Source organism: Pogona vitticeps, chromosome 6 (assembly GCF_051106095.1).
Source record: "Pogona vitticeps strain Pit_001003342236 chromosome 6, PviZW2.1, whole genome shotgun sequence".
Taxonomy (NCBI): Eukaryota; Metazoa; Chordata; class Lepidosauria; order Squamata; family Agamidae; genus Pogona; species Pogona vitticeps.
Window position 1 is genome coordinate 104838228 of NC_135788.1, and position 20129 is coordinate 104858356.

A 20129-nucleotide genomic window follows, 5' to 3' on the forward strand; every position below is an offset into this window, starting at 1 on the left:
CAGAGGAACTAGAGACCAAATTGCTAACATGCGCTGGATTATGAAGAAAGCCAGAGAGTTCCAGAAAAACATCTATTTCTGCTTCATTGACTACACAAAAGGCTATGACTGTGTGGACCACAGCAAACTATAGCAAGATCTTAAAGAAATGGGAGTGCCTGACCACCTTATCTATCTCCTGAGAAATCTATATGTGAGATAGGAAGCAACAGTTAGGACTGGATATGGAACAACTGATTGGTTCAAAATTGGGAAAGGAGTACGACAAGGCTGTATATTGTCACCCAGAATATGCGGAATACATCATGCGAAAGGCTGGACTGGAGGAATACCAAGGCAGAATTAAGATTGCTGGAAGAAATATCAACAACCTCAGATATGCAGATGATACCACTCTGATGGCAGAGAGGAGGAATTAAAGAACCTCTTAATGAGGGTGAAAGAGGAGAGCGCAAAAAATGGTCTGAAGCTCAACATCTCAAAAAAAAAAACAAAACCTAAGACCATGGCCACTGGTCCCATCACCTCATGGCAAATAGAACGGGAAGATATGGAGGCAGTGAGATATTTTACTTTCCTGGGCTCTATGATCACTGCAGATGGTGATAGCAGCCACGAAATTAAAAGATGCCTGCTTCTTGGGAGAAAATCGATGACAAACCTAGACAGCATCTTAAAAAGCAGAGACATCACCTTGCCAACAAAAGTCTACATAGTCAAAGCTTTTTCATGTAGTGATGTATAGACTGAGAGCTGGACCCTAAAGAAAGCTGACTGACGAAGAATTGATGCTTTTGAATTGTGGTGCTGGAGGAGGCTCTTGAGAGTCCCCTGGACTGCAAGGAGAACAAACCTATCCATTCTGAAGGAAATCAACCCTGAGTGCTCACTGGAAGGGCAGATCCTGAAGCTGAAGCTCCAATACTTTGACAATCTGATGAGAAGAGAAGACTCCCTGAAAAAGACCCTGATGTTGGGAGTGTGAAGGCAGGAGGAGAAGGGGAAGACAGAGGACGAGATAGTTGGACAGTGTCATCAAACCTACCAACATGAATTTAACCCAACTCTGGGAGGCAGTGGACGACAGGAGGGCGTGGTGTGCTCTGGTCCATGGGGTCACGAAGAGTCAGACACGACTACTTGACTACTAAATCTCATGAGTTTGGGAGGTTTTTTTCCTTACAGACCATCATGTCTACCTTTGTTTATTATTCATATTTAAGTTATTTTATTTGGAAATTACCCTGATTGAGAGATTCATAAAGGCTGACTGGAGATTTAAGTCAGGATCTCCAGTCATCATTGGATAAGATAAGATGAAACTTTATTACGGTCAAAGACCAACCACAAATAAAACATCGAAATATATAAATATACGGAAGTATACAAAAATATTGGGATCAAATGCAAATACAGTAGAGTACTCGGTTTTAAGATGAACACAAGCATAATTTATACACACAGTCGCATCATTTAGGGATCGTAGAGGGAAGGCACTCTGCACATGCCCAGAGGCCCCATCTTCTTCCGGTGCTCTCCTGCTATCATATACTGTACAGATCTTCCTTATTGGTGCTACCCAATACTGTACCCAACTCCCTCGTTTATTACTTTCTCCGTCAGCCGGCTGCCTTTCTGGAAGCTCCAGCAGGTGGAGCTCGCGGTTCTCCATCTTTGCCCAGCCGGAATCAGCAAGGGGGAGACGGAGCGCCCGGGCTTGTTTCGCTGCTCCTGGGCCTGGTTGCAGGCTAGCAAGCTGGAGGGGCAAAGATTCAAGGCAGCTGGAGTGGGAAAGGAGCTTGCTGGCCAGGTACGAGGGGGGATCTGGGGCCCTTTCGTCAGGGGAGGGGGAAATACAGGGGATCGGGCCCCAGGCACAATGGAGGAGCCCTCTAGAAGAGTTGGGGCTGGGCATCAATGGCACAGTCTGTAAAATTAAGCATCACGTTGACCCCCAGAACCATCTTGTCATACTGTTGTTTTGCATTTATTGCATGATCTATTGGGTGCACTCATTTATGTGTCTTGAAGAATACGATGGGAGTTTTTGGTTCTGAGACAAATCAGATTTCTCTAACTTAAATGGATCCGTTTGTACACATAGTAAGGCGGGCTATTTTTATTTTTGATATAGTTGGGAACTTTGGGAGAGTTTTCACTGGCTTTTCCATTCAAAGACATAACACATGAACCCTTTCACGTCATGGATCCCCAGATCCTCTTTTATAAGAACTCTTCTCCAAAACCACATTACTGTACATATCTTTCTCTGCTTTGGGTCTATATGCAAAGGCAGGGGCAGCCGCACAAGGAAAGCTATTATTGATAGTTTTCAAACAAGGCTGGGAAGCTCTGTCCCTCCAAGATTTTGTTAACTTCTAGTCCCATCAACCTCCGCTAGCCTGACCAATGTTGGGAGATGATGGGAGTAGGATTTCATCAACATCTGCATTGCCATAGATTCCCCAGATTTATAGAGAGTTTCTCCAACACCATTTAATCCCATGTCAAAGTATTCTGCTGTTCCTTTTTAAATTTTTATATACTTTTTTATTTTTAGGTCTATTTTCCTTTGAAGACTGGCAAGGCACCTCAGTTCACACAGAAAGTCTCTGCTTTGCTAGGTACAGTATTGGTTTTATCACTGTATGCTATGATTGCCAGTGGATATTGGATCACTACAGCTGGAGTATAAGAGCTTCCAAGTACAGTATATTATCAAATATTCTACCAGCTTCTTTTGAATACCAAATCTAATTATTTGTTAGAATATAATGTATACTAGTTTTCTGATTCTCAGCCATGTTCTAGCAAATGCTGAAAAATACTTAGATTTGTAGATTTTCAGTAGTAAATGAGACCCAGCTTCTTTTGCACCGATGGTAATTCTGCTCAGAATGCCCCAACCCTTGAAAAGAAAAGTATGGAAGCAATGTTGCCAGTTTCCCCCTCTGCATGCTGCGGTGTTCTCTCCCTGACAGTAGTGAAGGGTCCATCAACCCTATGAGAGTAGATTTTGGGGTGAGATAGAAAGGGAACAAAAAAATCTCTCTACCCCCTTGCTGTGCCAGCAGAAATCATAGGCTACATTGGAAGCCTTCTGTGGACAGAAGGAAACCCTTCCAACTTGTACATAAGGAAGGCCATGGATGCAATCCAGTGTTTACATAGCACTTCCGAATGTTCAAGACAAAATGGGAAAGTATGTCTTTCTGAAGATACGGAAAAACATATCTTCCAGGCAAGAGCAGATCAAAGGGAAGGTGTCTAACAGAGGCTCGTCTGCCATTGTAACACTGTGGGTTTAATAACTGCAACACTGCGCTGAAGTAAATCTCATGGGGATCGCTGGGGCACACTGCCAGATGAGCATGCACAGAGTTGATCTGCAAGTCCCACTGATTTCAGTGAAAGTAAGTGTACCTACTTACCTGGGATACCTATATTTACTTACCTGGAAGTAAGTGTCAACGAATGTACAGTAGTGGAACTTCTAAGCAGACAAGGATAGAATTTAATGCAGTGCTCGACTTCCAAGGCAACACTGTACAGCTCTGCTCAGAAGTAAATACGGAGTTTCAGCCTAAGATGGGAAGGCTAGTGTGCACGGCCTACTCCTTTGTAGAAGTATTGCTTTGTCCTGTTCAAGCCTCGTACCTGAATAAGGCTATACTTCATCACTGATCTCACTGTTTTCTTTTATAATGTACTTGGCAGTGCTACGTTTCTCACCGGCACCATGGGGGACCTAGGCTTGGGCCAGGAGTTCCACACTTGGCACCAGTTCAGCATGTTTTTTGACGACTGGTGTGAAAAGCACACGGTCCTCTTCATCATTGCTAGCCTGAAGCCGCTGATCTCCATGCGCCAGAACCCACCGTATTATCAGCCCAGCCTGGCTGAGACGCTTCGTTTCCGTTTCGTACGGCTCATCTGCAAGCACAGTGGGACCTACGTGGGGCAAAGCACGGTGCAACGAAACCGCCTGTAAGTCAGTGTTGCGATTTCTGTAAACAGCACCATTTTTACGCTTTGCACTTTCCAAAGTCCAAGAGGATCTATTCTTCCTTATTGAACTTACAGATTTAAATTCACCACCAAAGAAATAATTAAAGGTGGAGAGGTGCGGCTAACTGGGGAGCAATACGTACAGTAGGATCACTATATCCACGAGATCAATACCCAGAGTTTCCCTTAACCGCTACCTGAAAATAAAATTAAAAACCTGAGAAATGTGTGTTTCTATATATATAGGGTTCACTTATCCACAATCCCCAGAATCTACAGAGGGGATGGACTTAGAACTGATCTGTGGATGTGTGCTCCTACTGAATTATTGAGGATGGGAAATGGGGATGAGAACTGGGAGCCAGAAACTTCATGGAAATGCAGGTGCGCTACTTGAGAAGGAATTTGAAGGAACCAATACCTGTGGTAACTGACAGGTAGGTAGTCAAGGATTTGGGTCTAAAGATGTGGAATACCGAAGGCAGAAAGGGCAGAGTCACTTGAACAAATCTTTTTCACCTCAAAAGCCAAACTCAGTTTTAACCATATTGGGGAGGAGTTGCATTCTCTCTATGTTAAACCAGGTGTGGATGCCAAAATTTGAACCAAACAGTACCAAAACTGTTTATAATAAATAAAATATACTCTCGGTGTTTCAAAGTTTGCATGCTCCTACTTTTGACTCCAAAAAGCCAAGTAGCTTTGAATCTTAACAATAAACATAAATCACAAAAATATTTTTATTATTATAGTATACAGTTGTGTTCAAAATTATTCAGCCCCCACTGAAATTGAATGTTTTGGCCATTTTGACATTGATTTTGATCATTCAGTCATCTTGCTTACATTTACATGAAAGAGGCACTTGTAGGTCAGAGAAATATAACCTTAAGTTTATAATGAAATAACCACAAATGTCTTTTCTGTGCTCACATCATTATTAGTTTTTATTCAACCCCCAAGTGACATTCAATCTTAGTACTTAGTACAACATCCTTTTACAGTTATAACAGCTTTTAAACGTGAAGCGATCTATGGGTATCTTCGCCCATTCTTCATGGGCAAAAGCCTCCAGTTCAGTCAAATTCTTAGGCTTGCGCACTGCAACTGCTTTCTTTAAGTCCCACCAGAGGTTCTCAATCGGATTTAAGTCTGGTGACTGCGATGGCCACTCCAAAATGTTCCAGCCTTTCCTCTGCAACCATGCTCTAGTGGACTTGGAGGTATGCTTGGGATCATTGTCCTGTTGAAAGGTCCAACGTCTCCCAAGCCTCAGGTGTGTGACGGACTGCATCACATTTTCATCCAATATCTCCTGGTACTGAAGAGAATTCATGGTACCTTGTACACGCTGAAGCTTCCCTGTACCTGCAGAAGCAAAACAGCCCCAAAGCATTATTGACCCTCCGCCATGCTTCACAGTAGGCAAGGTGTTCTTTTCGTCATATGCCTTGTTCTTCCTCCTCCAAACATAGCGTTGATCCATGGGCCCAAACAGTTCTAATTTTGTTTCATCAGTCCACAGAACACTATCCCACAACTTTTGTGGTTTGCCCACATGACTTTTGGCACACTGCAGTCGACTCTTCTTATTCTTGGGAGACAGCAAGGGGGTGCGCCTGGGGGTTCTGGCATGGAGACCTTCATTACGCAGTGTGCGCCTTATTGTCTGAGCTGAAACTTCTATACCCACATCTGACAAATCTTTTTTCAGTTCCTCAGCAGTCACACGGGGACTTTTCACCACTCTACGCTTTAGGTAGCGCACAGCAGTCGAAGTCAGCATCTTCTTTCTTCCACGACCAGGTAGCATTTCAACAGTGCCCTTTGCCTTGAATTTGTGAATGATGCTTCCTATGGTGTCTCTTGGTATGTTTAACTTCTTTGCAATCTTCTTATAGCCATTGCCCTTCCTGTGAAGACAAATCACCTCTTCTCTTGTCTTCCTGGACCATTCTCTTGACTTCACCATGTTTGTAACCACACCAGTAAATGTCTAGAAGGAGCTGAGTATCACAGTCCTTTTAAAGCTGCCTAATTGGTGCTTATTATGCTTGATTGGTGCTTGGTGACATCCACAGGTGTTTTCAATACCTGATCGAAAACACCTGAATGAACCTCTCTTCTTCAGAGTGGTAGTCTTTAAGGGGTTGAATAATTGTGGCAATGAAGAAACCACAAAAGAAACATTTACTACTGTATTACATAAACAATTGATGTTATTTTAGTTGCATTTGGTTCTTTAAAACGTCCTTGTAGGATTTCATTCTGAATACAATTCCAAATGTACACTATAGTCCCTAAACCCCTTTACAGCATTGGGGGTTGAATAATTTTGAACACAACTGTAGATCTATGGTTAAAGTATGATCATACTTTAGAACAGTGGTTCTTAACCTTGGGTTACTCCGGTGTTTTTGAACTGCAACTCCCAGAAACCCCAGTCAGCACAGCTGGTGGTGAAGGCTTCTGGGAGTTGCAGTCCAAAAACACCTGAGTAACCCAAGGTTAAGAACCACTGCAGAAAAACATCTTATTACATAACCATTGAGGGTAAATGAAATAATGCAACCTTATATATAATTGAAAAAGGAATATACTGTATGGCTGTGTACTAAAATAATGCCTGGCTAAACCAAGCTCTATCATGATGTCTTGTCTTTGTTCCTGATGCTAGATTTTAAAATCCTCTCCTTTTATACAGAGATCCCTTTTGATTTCATTTGACCTGTTCATCAAAGGCCTAGATCTCATTATTCTTATTTTCATTTTCCTTTCTTCCTGGCCCTTCTTCCTTCAAGCCCTGCTCCATGCATGCCACTTGCTTTTAGTGGGTCAGATGCTGTCACTCCTTGCATAGATGAATTTGAATTTTGCCTCTTTTTTTCCTTCCTCTTTCGAATCCACATTTTCAGCTGATCACATAGACTTAGTTTTGTTTCAAAGTTACTACCCAGGATGGAAGTTCTTCCAGTTTTAGCTGCACTGCCTATGTTTTGAAGCTGACGGTATTCCTTGCTGTGCCCCATGTTTTGGCCTTCTTCTGAACTGGGGAGATCTCTCCCTCCGGTCATTCTACACGTCTTTCGGGTCCCTGGCGTGATTAATGGTCTGCCACCCATACACTGTTCCTTCGGAGAGTTCTTATTTTTTTCTTTCTGCTTCTTGGCAGTTGACTGATTACAACCTTCTGGTGTTATTGCCTCACATCCATTTACCAAGATCTCTGATTCCTGCCCAGGAGCTGAAACATTCTTTTGCTCCTGGTGCTTCTCTCTCCAAACATACTTTCCTCTTCTTCCACTGTGCCTCCATAGTTCCAGTCCATCCTGTAGATGCAGTTTTCTTTCTACAATGCTACCAACGATGGACATTCTTTCTCTTGCCTCTACATCATCTACATTATGAGGTTGGTAGCCTTCTCCCTTCAGCTCCTCAGGTCTGCCTTCTTCTGACCCGTGGACCTCTCCTCCTCCAGTTACTGAAATCACCTGGCTGAGGCCATGTTTCATTAATGGCCCTTTGTCACTTTCGGAGGCTGTTTCTCCCAGACTTTTGTAGGGGTTTGTACTCCAGTCTAGTTTGCTTCCTTTTCTTCGTAACCTGCTTCCCATTTTTTTCTTTTGATGCCTCCTTTTTTGGCCATAATGTCTGGCCACAATGTCCTCATAGGAAGAATGGGATTCAACAACATGAGATGACTGCATAGAGGAACCCCAAGCTTCTTCCTGGTAAACAACGGTGTTGTATTGTTCTACCACGTCTTCTTCTTTCAGTGTCAGGGAAGAAGGCTCACTGGTTTCCTGCTCTGTTTGTCCTTCTGAGGATGATCGAGAACTATGGGATTCACTTTCTGTTGACCAGTGAGAAGAGCCTTCCAGCACTTCATTTGTTGTAGTGAGTGTGTGGAATTCGTCATGCTGTGAGGGAAGAAAAGAGAAAGCAGGCTCCATGCCTTCTGCTGAACCAGAGTTATGAAGCCTGTTGCCCTGAGATGGTAGAGAGCAGGAGCTTTCTTCCAACTCCTTTGAGAAAGCAGCTTTAAGAGATTCATAGTCCCCTGAGGAAAGAGACAAGAAACAATTTGTTGAGCCAGGGTTATGCGGCCCACTCTCTTCTGATGGCAAAGAAGAAGAAGAGGTTTCTTCTTCTTGTTTCATAGGCAGCCCCCACAGGAAGGCTAAATTCTTATGCTTCACATTCAACTCCATAACATCTCTAGTAGCTGGTGGCAAAAAGAGCATGGAGAAATTTCTGCTTGAGGGAGATTTCTGCCCAACACGGACCAGCTTGGGGAGAGGTTTCCCTTCTCTGCTACGGACTTCTCTCTGAGAATCGACCAACGGATTAGGGAGAAGCAGGTGCTTGATCTGTTGGCCTTTTCTCCTGAGGTGGCTGTCCAAGTCCTCCTTCTTCTTTGGGGCAGCGCAAACGGTGTGCCTTCCCCTTGCATGGGACTTTTTAGCTTCTTTGGTGCCGAACTCTACTTTTCCCTCATAAGTGGGTGGAAGTTCCTTTCTCAAGGGAGGAGGTGGAAGGAAGAGCTTCAGGGAGTCCAGAACTCTCCCAGGCAAACCCCATCTCCTCTGCAGCTTGATCCTCTGAATGTGGAAATCAAGGTGGGCCCTGATGTCCTGAGGAAGGAAAAAAATCTCTGGAGGCAGCACCTCGATCTCCACCATCGTCTTGCAAAGACCAGGCACAGTGGGTACTTCTGACAGAAAGCCTTGGATTGAACGCTGCACAAGAGCAGGGTATCCCCACAAATGTTGTATCCTTTTCTTCTGGAGATGTTGTTCCAAACCCTCTCGGGTCTTCCTGTGGAGGAACGGTGTGCTGGCTTCTGAAAATTCACAAACAGCCCTTTGGACAGGAGGGAAGGACACCCTGGATGTAAGCCCACCAAGGGCCTCCACATAGCGTGTCCCAAGTCCCCACAGGCAGGCTATGTGGTTGCGATGCAAGGCAAAATCAATCTTATCTGTTTCCTGGGGGCTCAACGAGAGAGAGGAGGTGCGAGGTCTCAGTGGCTGGACACCGGAATCAATAAGCTTTGGGAGATGTTGCCTGGACGAGAAGGAGGCACGTTTCCAGGAGAGTCTGAAGACACTTGGAAGAGCATCCAGTTTCACCTCCAAACTTTTCTTGCTTAGGTGGAGCTGAACTCTCTCCAAACTCTTGGCTTCTACCATGGGGTACCTCTGAGATAGGTGAAGGGCAGTCACCTTTCCCCTTTCCAGAAGACGCACAGCTGGGGTCCTCCTTTGGCCAACTTTGTTGGAGATCCTCTTCTGATCCAAAGAGGCTATTTGCCTGGGCTTCTTGGTCTTAAACGGTGGATGGAGACTCTTCAGGGATCCGAGAACACGTCCAGGCAATCCCCACAGGCGCTGCAGTTTCATTTTCTGTATGTGTAGTTCCAGATGGTTATGGACCTCTCGGGGAAGGAAAAATAGTTCCTGCACCTGGATGTCAACAAAGACTTCTCCCATTTTTGTGAACGGCAGAGAAGATGGCTCACCCACAAAGCTCTGGAGTGACCTTTGCATAACGATGGGTAAGCCCCACGTGTGCCCAATTTTCTTCTTGAGAACATGACGTTCTAAAGCTTCTCTATCAACATCTGGCAGGAATTTCACAGATGCTTCTAAGAATACAGACATTCTTCCTTTCTGTTGGAAAGGCTGGGACAGAGGTTTGAAAGTTATCCTTTTAATGGCTTCGACGTAGCGGGTGCCTAGCTCCCAAAAGGAAGCCAAGTGGTTCCTCTTGACTGTCATTTCCATCCTGTCCATATCCTGTCTGCATGCAAATGGCAGTAATGATCTGCGAGGCAGCAAAGGCTTCTGTCCTGCAAGGATCATCTTGGGGAGACGTTCTCTTCCAAAGGTGCAGCTCCAGGAAGTTCTAATAGCCAAGGGGAAAACCTCCAACTGGATTTCCAAGCATTTCTTCACCAAGTGGGACTGCAGCATCATCTGAGTCTTAGCCTGTAACAAGGAAACCGGTGGTGTGACTTGAGCTGCTTTTCTTTGGGTCTTCTTGACACTCTGCCTCTTGTGTGGGGGACCCGTGCTCCAGGTCTCCTCTGCTCTCCTAGGGCCAAACCCATATTTTGCGTACAGTAATCTGGTAGCCTCAAGGACTCTCTTGGGCAGCAGCCACTGGTGATGGATCTGTCTCCTCTGCATGTTTCTCTCAAGCTCTCGTTTAGTGGCACGACTGAGGAAGGTGAGGGTGGCTGAGGAAACGGCCACCTCTTTGTACCGTCTGTTCTGCAGGGGATGGAGAGGGGTGATGGGCAGAAGGTGTTGAATAGATTTCTGAATGATGCCTGGCAGGCCCCAGGTGTGGTGTATGACTTTTCTTTTCAAATGCCACTCTAAAGTGTCTCTAGATTTCTGAGTAAGAAACGGAGTCTCTTTTTCGGAGAAGACTAACATGGCAGGCTTCCTCCTGGGATGGCTTGTGGGAGCTGGCGGTGTTGTACCACGAAAAAGCCGGGCAAGGGACTTATTCAAGATGGTGGGCACCCCCCATCTGTAGGTCAGATTTTTGTGAGTGATGTTGAGTTGGATACGGGTCAGAGATTCTTGGTCCACAAAAAGGAGGTGTTGTGACCTTGGCTTTAGAGGTCTTGAGGCGGGTTGAATTCCTTTTGGGAGCTCCCTCTTCGATGCTTGGAAAGAAATTTGGAAAGAGCGTAGAGCCACAGGAGTGGCCGTCCCCAGGTGGACCTCCAGCGTTTTCTTGGCCAAATGTATTTGAAGTTGCTGCCATCTCTGGGCACAGCTCAGCTGAGGGCAGTGGTGCCTAGTGGTTCCTGATCTCTTGTGTGACCCCTGCCTCATGCTGGATAGTGTTTTCTTATTTCCCCTCTTCTGGGCCAATGCATAGGTCTCGCGACTCTCTTTGTGTGCCTTGCTTGACAGGGGAGCAGCTGGAAGGCATTTTGGCAGGCACTCAAAGACACGTTTGGGAATGCCCCACTGTCTCTGGATGATCCTGCGCCTGAGATGGCTTTCCAGCTTCTGCTGTGTCTCTGAGTTAATACAAGGGAAAGGCCCGATCCCAGTGACTATCAGAACTTGCAGTCGAGGATGAAACTGGGCTTCACGGTGAGCTGGTGATGGTGGGGCTGACAGGAGGAACTCGTTCACGGAGCGCTGTGCCAATCCAGGCAGACCCCACTGGTGCTGAAGCCTCTTCGAGAGGACATGGGACTCCAGGCGCTTCCTGTCTCTGAGTGGTAGGAAGGAAGGCTCCACAGGGCCACATTCTGTAAAGCCAGTCATCTGGCAAGAGGGAATGGGCAGGGCAGGGGCATTGGGGCAAAACCTGCGCAGAGACTGCGTGTAGAGTGTTGGAAGATTCCACAGGAAGTGGAAGAGTTTGCACTTGATGTTCATCTCCACAACATCCCCTTTCCCCAGAAGACTCAAGTACAAGGTCTTCCTGGGCTGGACCGCGACACGGCCGGGTGGAATAAGCTTGGGCAGAGGCCAGTTCCTCTCCTTTCCCATGATCACTTCCTTAGAAGAACACACAATGGCAGGGAAGCAGTCCAGCCTCTCTTGCAAGCTTTTCTTTACCAAGCAGGCTTGCAGCTTTGCTTGGGATTCTGTTCTCTGCATCATCTTAACCATCCTTGTGCCCTCAGGCCTTTGTCGATGGACCGCTGGAGGAGACTTCTCCTGCTTGGATGGAAATGGAGGCTTCAGGCACCTAAGGGTTTCCTGCATCCTCTGGGGTATTTTCCAATGCCTCAGCTTAATCCATTTCTTCAGGTGAAGCTCTAGGTTCTTCCTGGTGCCCACTGGCAGAAACAAGAGGGGCTCAAGCCTTGGCAACACGCAAACCTCAGACTGGCACTTCTGCAGAAGAAAAGATGGTGCAGAAGGCATGAAGCGTCTGAGCGAGCCGAGGATGGTGGAGGGCAACCCCATGAGATGCTGCACTCTTTTTGAGATCAAATGTGACTCCATCCTGGTGACCACGGTCTCATCAAGGAAAGGAATATTCGGTGTTTTAAATTCAGTTGGTGGTGCCTCAGCATTCTGACTTGTCTTGCCCTCTTTCTGCGTCCTTAGTCCCATTATTTTGTCAATCCGACCACACAGGGCCTCTTGTAATGAAACCAGAGATTTTAACATCTTGCCTTTACTTCGATTGAACTCCGAAAAGGTATCACTGTCATAGTGGGATGTTTCTTTATTGCCCCTGGACCTTTGATGGCCTCTAGTAGACTTGAACCTTTTCCAGCTGGTAGTTGAGGATTCAGATTGACTGCAGGAAGACTCTGTCCACGGTATTTGGAATGTTTCATGGGTGCTCGTCAATGAAGTGAACTCCTCTTTTATTTTCTCGTGGTGAGCACAACTTTCCATATAATCCGCAAAGGAATTGGGAGCACACCTTGACAATGGTAATGATTTCTCCTCCTCTTCTTCTCCTGGACATCTAGGAGCAGCAAGTGGTCCATGCATTGAGATGGACCATATTAGGAAACCCTGCAGGAGCTCCCACATCAAATAAATCATTGCAGTTATGAGTATGAGACTACATATGATCTCTGAGATGAAAGCTTCACAGGGAGCAGCCAGAACATCAATATGTGCCTTCGCCATCTTTTGAACCTGTCAGTAGGATGCTGGTCACTCAGCAAATGTCTGATTGTACTCGTGGAGCAATTGCTAAGGCGAGTTCCGAACTGCATCACAAAGGAGCATCACAAAGAGTGTCTAGAGTTTGTGTTTTCTCTCCACCAAAAACATTGAAGGCCTGCTTTCTAAAAAGGGCACAACTTTATATTCTTGTGTGTGTGAGTGAGTGTGAGTGTCTGTGTGTTTGCACTTGTCAGAATATCACTGTAGAAGCCTTTGCCAAGCAATATGGTCTCTAACAGAGGAGTCCAGCAAATGTTTGAAATCACAATCATGAAAATAAAACAATCTTCAGTACTTTTAAAAAAGAATCCAAGAATAAAGAAACCACTTCATGTTAAAATAAAAATAAGTCAACAGCTTCACTGATTTTGTACAAATAGCCATATAGAAAACCATTAAATCAGCAAATCTTTTTGATTCAGAGCTTTGAATTTAAGAAGGAAGGTCTATGGTGAGAAGCTGCATTCATCTGGCTGGGGAATGAGATTTAACAGCCTCTGACTAGAGGTTCACTAAGTAACAAGAATTTTTATCTCTCTGGTTAAGGTGAAAACACTCTTTATTGGAAGGTGTCACGAAGTACATCGTGAAGTTTTATGCTTATTAGGGAAATAGATCTGTGCTGTTTCAAATTAGAAAATTTAAAAATGTCGTTTTTGTTTTTAATTTTTGGATGATGTGTTATCCACAATATCCCTGTAGCAGATATAGATTACAGTCAGACAGGCATTTGTCCTGCTGTTTGGTCCGGGTTGGGAATGGACTGCTTCGTTCCTTTCTTCATTGATAGTATTCTTTTAATGATATTTAAAATTACTGTTTAATTGTCTTGCAAAATGGTTTGAGTTACTTGGTGATCATGAAGATTGCCACCTGCAGGCTAATGAACTTGTGGCCTCAGCTGCAAAAAAATTGAATCGTAATAATAAATAAAATTAAAATAATACTATCAAGACTAATAAATATGCTCACAAGAAAGAGGGAAAACCATTCAGCATGCCTACAGTGTAGTTTAGTGGATAGAGTGACAAACTAGGACCCTCGAGAATTGCTTTCAAATCCCCAATTGACATGGAAGCTCACTGAGGGAATGGAACTGGTAAAAACACTCCTTAAATATTTCACTTACCTTGAAAACCCTATTAGGGTCCCTACAAACAGGTTCCAACTTGATACATGCACACACACTTTTCCTGTCTATTATTGTCCTCTATTTCTTTGCACTGTTCATTTTAGAAGGCCCTCTTGTCTCTCCTTGCTATTATTTGGAAGTCTGCATTCACTTTTCTGTAACTTTCCCTGTCTCCCTTGCATTTTGTTTCCCTTCTCTTCTCTGTTATTTGTAAGACCTTGTTGGACAGCCACATTGCTTTCTTGCATTTCCTTTTCTTTGGGATGGTTTTTGTTGCTGCCTTCTCTACAGTGTTACAAACATCCATCCATAGTTCTTCAGGCACTCTGTCCACCAAATCTAGTTCCTTAAATCTGTTCTTCACTTCCACTGTGTATTCATAAGGGATTTGGTTTAGATTATACCAGTCTACCCCAGTGGTTTTTCCTACTTTCTTCAGTTTAAGCTTGAGTTTTGCTATAAGAAGCTGATGATCAGAGCCATTATCAGCTCCAGGTCTTTTATTTCTGACTTTATAAAGCTTCTTAATCTTTGGCTGCAGAGAACATAATCAATCTGATTTTGGTATTGCCTGTCTGGTGATTTCCATGTGTAGAGTCGCCTCTTGTGTTGTTGGAAAAGAGTGTTTGTGATGACCAGCTTGTTCTCTTGACAAAACTCTATTAGCCTTTGTCCTGCTTCGTTTTGAACTCCAAGGCCAAACTTTCCTGTTGTTCCTTTTATCTCTTGACTCCCTACTTTAGCATTCCAATCCCCTATAATGACAAGAACATCTTTCTTTGGTGTCAGTTCTAGAAGGTGTTGTAAATTTTCATAGAATTGGTCAATTTAAGCCTCTTCAGCATCGGTGGTTGGTGCATAAATTTGGATTACCGTGGTGTTGAAAGGTCTGTTGAAATGGGAAACACTATCCAATGGTAAATCCCATGCTGTGTGTGCAGAAGATCCCAGGTTCAATCCATAACTGTAGAGTGGGAGAGGTAACTGAGATCTTGAAGAGTTGCTGTTATCCATTTCATACACCCATCTTTTCATCTCCTGTCTTGCAGCAGTGAGAAAATTGACTGCCCAGCCTCCGTAACACTGCGCCTAGGCCCGAAAAAGGACCGTCTGGTGGTGACTGAGGCCAAGCTGGAGCACAACCACCGCCTGTCAGAACTGGAGTTTGCCCACCACTTCAGAAGGCACCAGCTAATAGCCAGCCTGGGCTTGCCTATCCGTATCACCAACAGTATCTCCAAACGCTTTCTGGCACCTGACCTTATCTGGAACCTAGAGGACTATAGCAAAGCAAAAGACAAGGGCATGTGTGAGCTCCTGGCTGTTCTGGATGGGCTCTTCAAGGCAGATGCAGGTGCCAAGGTGAAGCTGGTGTTCCAGGAGGACGTGGCAGTCCTCAACAGCATCTTCTTGGCCACTTCACATATGTGCGAACTCGTGCAACGCTTCCCTGCCCGCCTTTTCCTGGAACGCGCTGCCTGCCTCAACGCAGACTTTGAGCTCTATACTGTGTTGTGCCAAGATGGCAATGGACGTGGGCGTGAGGTGGCCTATTGTCTAGCCCGCCAGGAGCTGCCTGACCTCCTCGTCTTCATTGTGGCCTCATTAGTTCAGAGTGTCCCAGATATTAAGTTGCAAGTAAAGGTGGTCACAGTTGGAGCTGACGTGACAGGCTTTGATGCAGTAGAGGAAGTGCTGCCACGGGCCAGGGTGCAGATCTGCCGCCTGCAGGTCTTGGAGGCCCTCTACCGCAAGGCTTGTGACCTGGCTGTACCGAAAGGGGACCAGATCCGCAATTTGCTCCTTAACATGTCAAATGCCAACTCACCAAGGATCTATACCCAGTACCTGAGTTACTTGGAAGATGTTGCCCCATTGTCTTTTTTGCAGTACTTCCTGGAATGTTGGCACCCTCACAAAGGCATGTGGGTAGAGTGCTGGGCCTTTAAAAGAAAACAAGAGTGCTCCTTCCTGGACCACCTTAGTGCCCATCGCCGGAAGCTTCTGATGGTACTCAATCCACCTATAGCACTGCCTGCATGTGTCCAGGGCCTGCTCGATCTCCAGGCCCTGCATGTAGAGGCAGCAACACTCAATGTGGCACCTGTGATACAGCTGTATCACACCACCTGCCTTCCTGATTCTGTTGATTTGGTGGCTGAAGAACTGGACCTAGTGCCCCATGTGCACTATAAGCTCAAGGACACCTCTGATGGGTACCTCCTGGAAGGGGACACCTGCTCCTTCCTGGTGAGCCAAGATCTGGCCACTTGTAGCTGCTCCATCTACATAGCTCACCAGCTGCCATGCCGACACATCTTCACTGTACGCCTTTGGGTGGGAGAGCCTCTCTTTGACCCCAGCCTGCTACCCAGCTCACGGGGCACACTGCAAAATGCCATGGGGCAGGAAGAAGGCTAACTATTGTCCCTGCATCATACCCATTGAACAGGGCTGCACAGGCCTGGTGTCTGCCTTGAGCCACTGCCTCGCTTTGATGCAAAAAAAAAGGTGCTACTTTCTTCATACTGTCATTCATCTTTGGGTAGAAGTGGCCCTAGTGTGAGGAGGTAGATAGATTGTTGACCAGTTTCTGAAGAAGTAGCCCGTGTCAGAAGAAGTGGATTTTGATCCTGGAAAAGATCTCACTGAAAAAAATATGTTAGATTTGAAATTGCCATTAGATACTTGGTTTTTCTTTCTTATAATTTTGCTGAACTAATTTCTGACTAGTCATAAAGGGGAAAGTTAGCAGAGCATACCCGTAAGTGCGGGATTGCTGGGTGCTAAGAAATATTGCCAACTACTATGGGACTGGGTACTGTAAGCCTCCAGAGAGTCTAGAGGAAAGGGAACAGAAACAGATGGAATGCAGTTTTGGGGACAATTTCTAGGATCCACTTAATGCTTCAAAGAGTTCACTCAGATGCCCTCAGATAAATACAGACAGTTCTTGTGGGGGCTTTGGCTTCAGCATTGATGCATTCTGGAAATCAAAGCACAACATCCTGCAGCTAGGATGACCAGATGTAGGCAATATTCAGTGGGCAGATTAAGCTGAGCAGCCCTTTGAAAATGATCAAAATTTTGAACAAGGAAGAAAAAAGTTGGCTTCTATACAGATTGGGCAGTATGAAGCTTGACCCTATGTGACATTAGGTGCAGTTAACTCTGAAATCTGTGGCCCAATACTGCCTAGAATCAGGCTATCATGGACAATTGCTTATTCTGCATCATTTATTCAGCTTCCACTAATTATGAGAAGAGGTAAACAGTTGTGTAGGGTACCAGAATTAACATCTTTCTATCATTGGTTCTCTCACTATTCTCTGAATAGTATACTCACATATACTGAAATGCTCTCACATTTCATGTGCTGGAGTCTGTGCCCTTTATCAGTTTTGGTAGCTATTGGATACAGATAACATTAGGAAGAAACAGCTCATCTGAACAAACAAAGGTTATCCCATGCTGTTTAATTATCTAATTCAATGAACCCACTGATTTGAGTCCTGTTCCAGATTGCTGTATATTAGGATTTAATGAGGAGGGGAGGTCAGAGGTTAACACAGTAGTTCCTCACACATTACTTAACAATTACAGCTGGGAAGGGTGTGTATGAAGATAGTGTGCTATTCCTTGCAGAGCTTAAATCCTAAAGAAAAAAACTTAAGCAGACCTTCAGACTTGAGCATAAACACAACATCTGCTAAATGTTTCATTCACATGCACAGTAGTGCAGTTTGAATGAAGTAGTACTTGAGCAAGACAAAAGCATTTTACATTAAATACAAGTGGTACCCCGCATGACAACGATAATCCGTTCCAGGAAAATCGCTGTTAAGTGAAATTGTCATCATGCGAAAAGCCTTTCCCCATTGGAATGCATTGAAACTTGGTTTAATGAGTTTCATTAGGGAAAATACCTTGTCGTCCAGCAAAGATCGCCTATACAGAAGCCATTTTGTGAGCACCAATCAGCTGTTAAAATGGCTGCGAAGCATGGGTCCAGAAAACACGGGGCAGCCATTTTAGGAAGCCGACGATTGTTGGGGGAAAAATCGTCATCTTGCGAATAAACGATCCGCGAAGCACGGACCAAATCGTCAAGCGGAATTCCTCCAAAGGAATGACTGTTTTGTGAATCGCTATAGCGATCGCAAAAAGTCACCGTTGTGCGGTTTCGTCGTACAGCTGGGTCGTCGTCTAGTGAGGTACCACTGTATTTCCTATGTCTACATGAATAGATGGCTCCAATGTGGACAGTGTCAAATGTAACCTAGAAATAGTTTCCTAAACTTATATGGAACAAAATATGTAAGTTTGGAACGGAATACAAGATAGATGGCAATTAGATTGGAGTTGAGGTACAATACAATCCTATGTATGTCTACTCAGATGTAAGACCCATTGAGTTTATCAGGACCTGCTTGTTAAATGGGTGAAGGGTCACAGCCTGACAGATTATCCAGTACTATAGCATTGATATGCTTTGAGTCAGGACTCTTCACACAGCATCTGTGGCTGTATAGGGTTTTGAACCATTTTGTGTTTCTACTTTCAAGTACAGAACACAGTGCTGAAATGTCTGAATCAAAATACAGTATATTACAATCATAAGACCTAAGGCCTCCTTTCCATTAAAAAAAACACATAGAAACTGGGTAGAGTGGGGCTTTGTTTGTTTTTCTTTAATATGCCAGTATTTATGCCATCTAAAACCCACAAATTGAAATTAACAATTAATTGTGTTTTCCTTACTATATCCTGCCTTACAAACAGCTCTGTATTGAAGCTAGAGCTTTCAGTGATGTCATCTGTCTTTCCCCTGGGGCTTTTCTATTCCCTCTCTGTAGCTACTGTCAGTAGGAGAGGGAGGTTGGGTTTAGATAAAAACTAGTATAGGCTGTTTGTTGATAAGAATCTGCATTTTTGATACACTCTGCAAAGTTTACTACATCACTCTTTATAACTAGATGGCATATCCCAACATATCACATAGATAATCCATGGTGGCTAGGCCACCTGGATGCTAAAAATTGGCAGATACATGAAATATGTTGAAATGAAAAATATATACAGCAAATAAGAATACTGTACCAATGCATTGTTCTTAGTCCATGTCTGTTCCTCCAGCTCAAAACTACAGTTTATATAAGCCTGGAGATGTCTCCACCTTTTCCTGGCTCTTGGCAAGATTCTTATGAATATACTGTATCATTACTTCCAGATTCCCCATTAATGTTATCACTCTGTGGGCAGTTCACAACATACTGTACAATAAAAAACACCATGTAAAAAGTACAGTAATTTACAACAAACCCTATTGCTAGCTAAAACAATGAACCTATCTTTAAACAGAAATACACAAAACCAATTTGAATATCTCAAGTCAATATTCACACTAGCAGAAGGCAGTTTTATAATTCTATCTTAATTAGCTTCCTAAAAACAAAGAGGGAAGATGCCTGGCAATCCTCTGTAGGAAGTTTATTCCAGAGGGAAGAAGCCACTACTGAAAACGCTGAGTTGTTAAAAATTAGCGCTTTTTTTGCCTCCCTATGTGTTACAAACATCAAGAACCTCCAGGAGTGGTTGGACTGTTCCACCAAATATCCAGATCCTAAACCATTAAGGCTATTATCTAAGCATGGTCTGGCCTCCTTCCCTGTTCAGTTTCTGTGTATTTAGCAAAGCCAGCTGTGTTAATCCATCAGAACTACTACTACTACTACTACTACTACTACTACTACTACTACTACTACTACTACTACTACTACTATTATTATTATTATTATTATTATTATTATTATTATTATTATTATTATTATTATTATTAGAGCTGTGTGGTACTTTTATGTACATCATCAACCCAAATGTCACATGTACAAGCCTCAAAATACAAATAACCACGTGACAGTTGCAAAACTATTTGCAGATTTCCCTGATTCTCCCTCCTTCTGGCTTTTTTTGGAGCTTGCGGGTATGCATAAAATGTGTTGCACTTGGTCCTCCCAGAAGGAATGCCGGCTTATGGCCCTTGGTTGTGCAAAGATTATCTTTGCCTGAGGAATAATGGGAGGAAAGCTTCAAGGGAGGGTCCGACATGGAAATCCTCCCAGGAACTCTAAACTCTACATTGAGGGGTCGGCTTGGTGCGAAATCCAAAGAAACAAAGCAAGACAAAAGCATGTGGCACTTTACAGGCTATTATATTTTAATGTACGTTTCCGTGGACGTGTCCATTTCCTTTCAGGAAAAGCTGCTGCGGGCGGAATGCACAGAATCCTCAGGGCAATTCTGCAGAACAGCCACCTGTTGCT

The 20129-nt window shown here is 44.3% G+C and overlaps 1 protein-coding gene across 1 annotated transcript; it reads left to right on the forward strand.

Moving 5' to 3' along the window:
- The first annotated feature begins 1670 nt into the window (after positions 1-1670).
- ZSWIM9 (zinc finger SWIM-type containing 9) lies at positions 1671-18901 on the forward strand. Its single transcript, XM_073004486.2, has 4 exons — positions 1671-1810; positions 2561-2624; positions 3718-3987; positions 14856-18901. The coding sequence occupies exons 3-4, from the start codon at positions 3740-3742 to the stop codon at positions 16225-16227; spliced, it is 1620 nt and encodes a 539-aa protein (XP_072860587.2). The 5' UTR covers positions 1671-1810; positions 2561-2624; positions 3718-3739; the 3' UTR covers positions 16228-18901.
- Positions 18902-20129: the final 1228 nt, after the last annotated feature.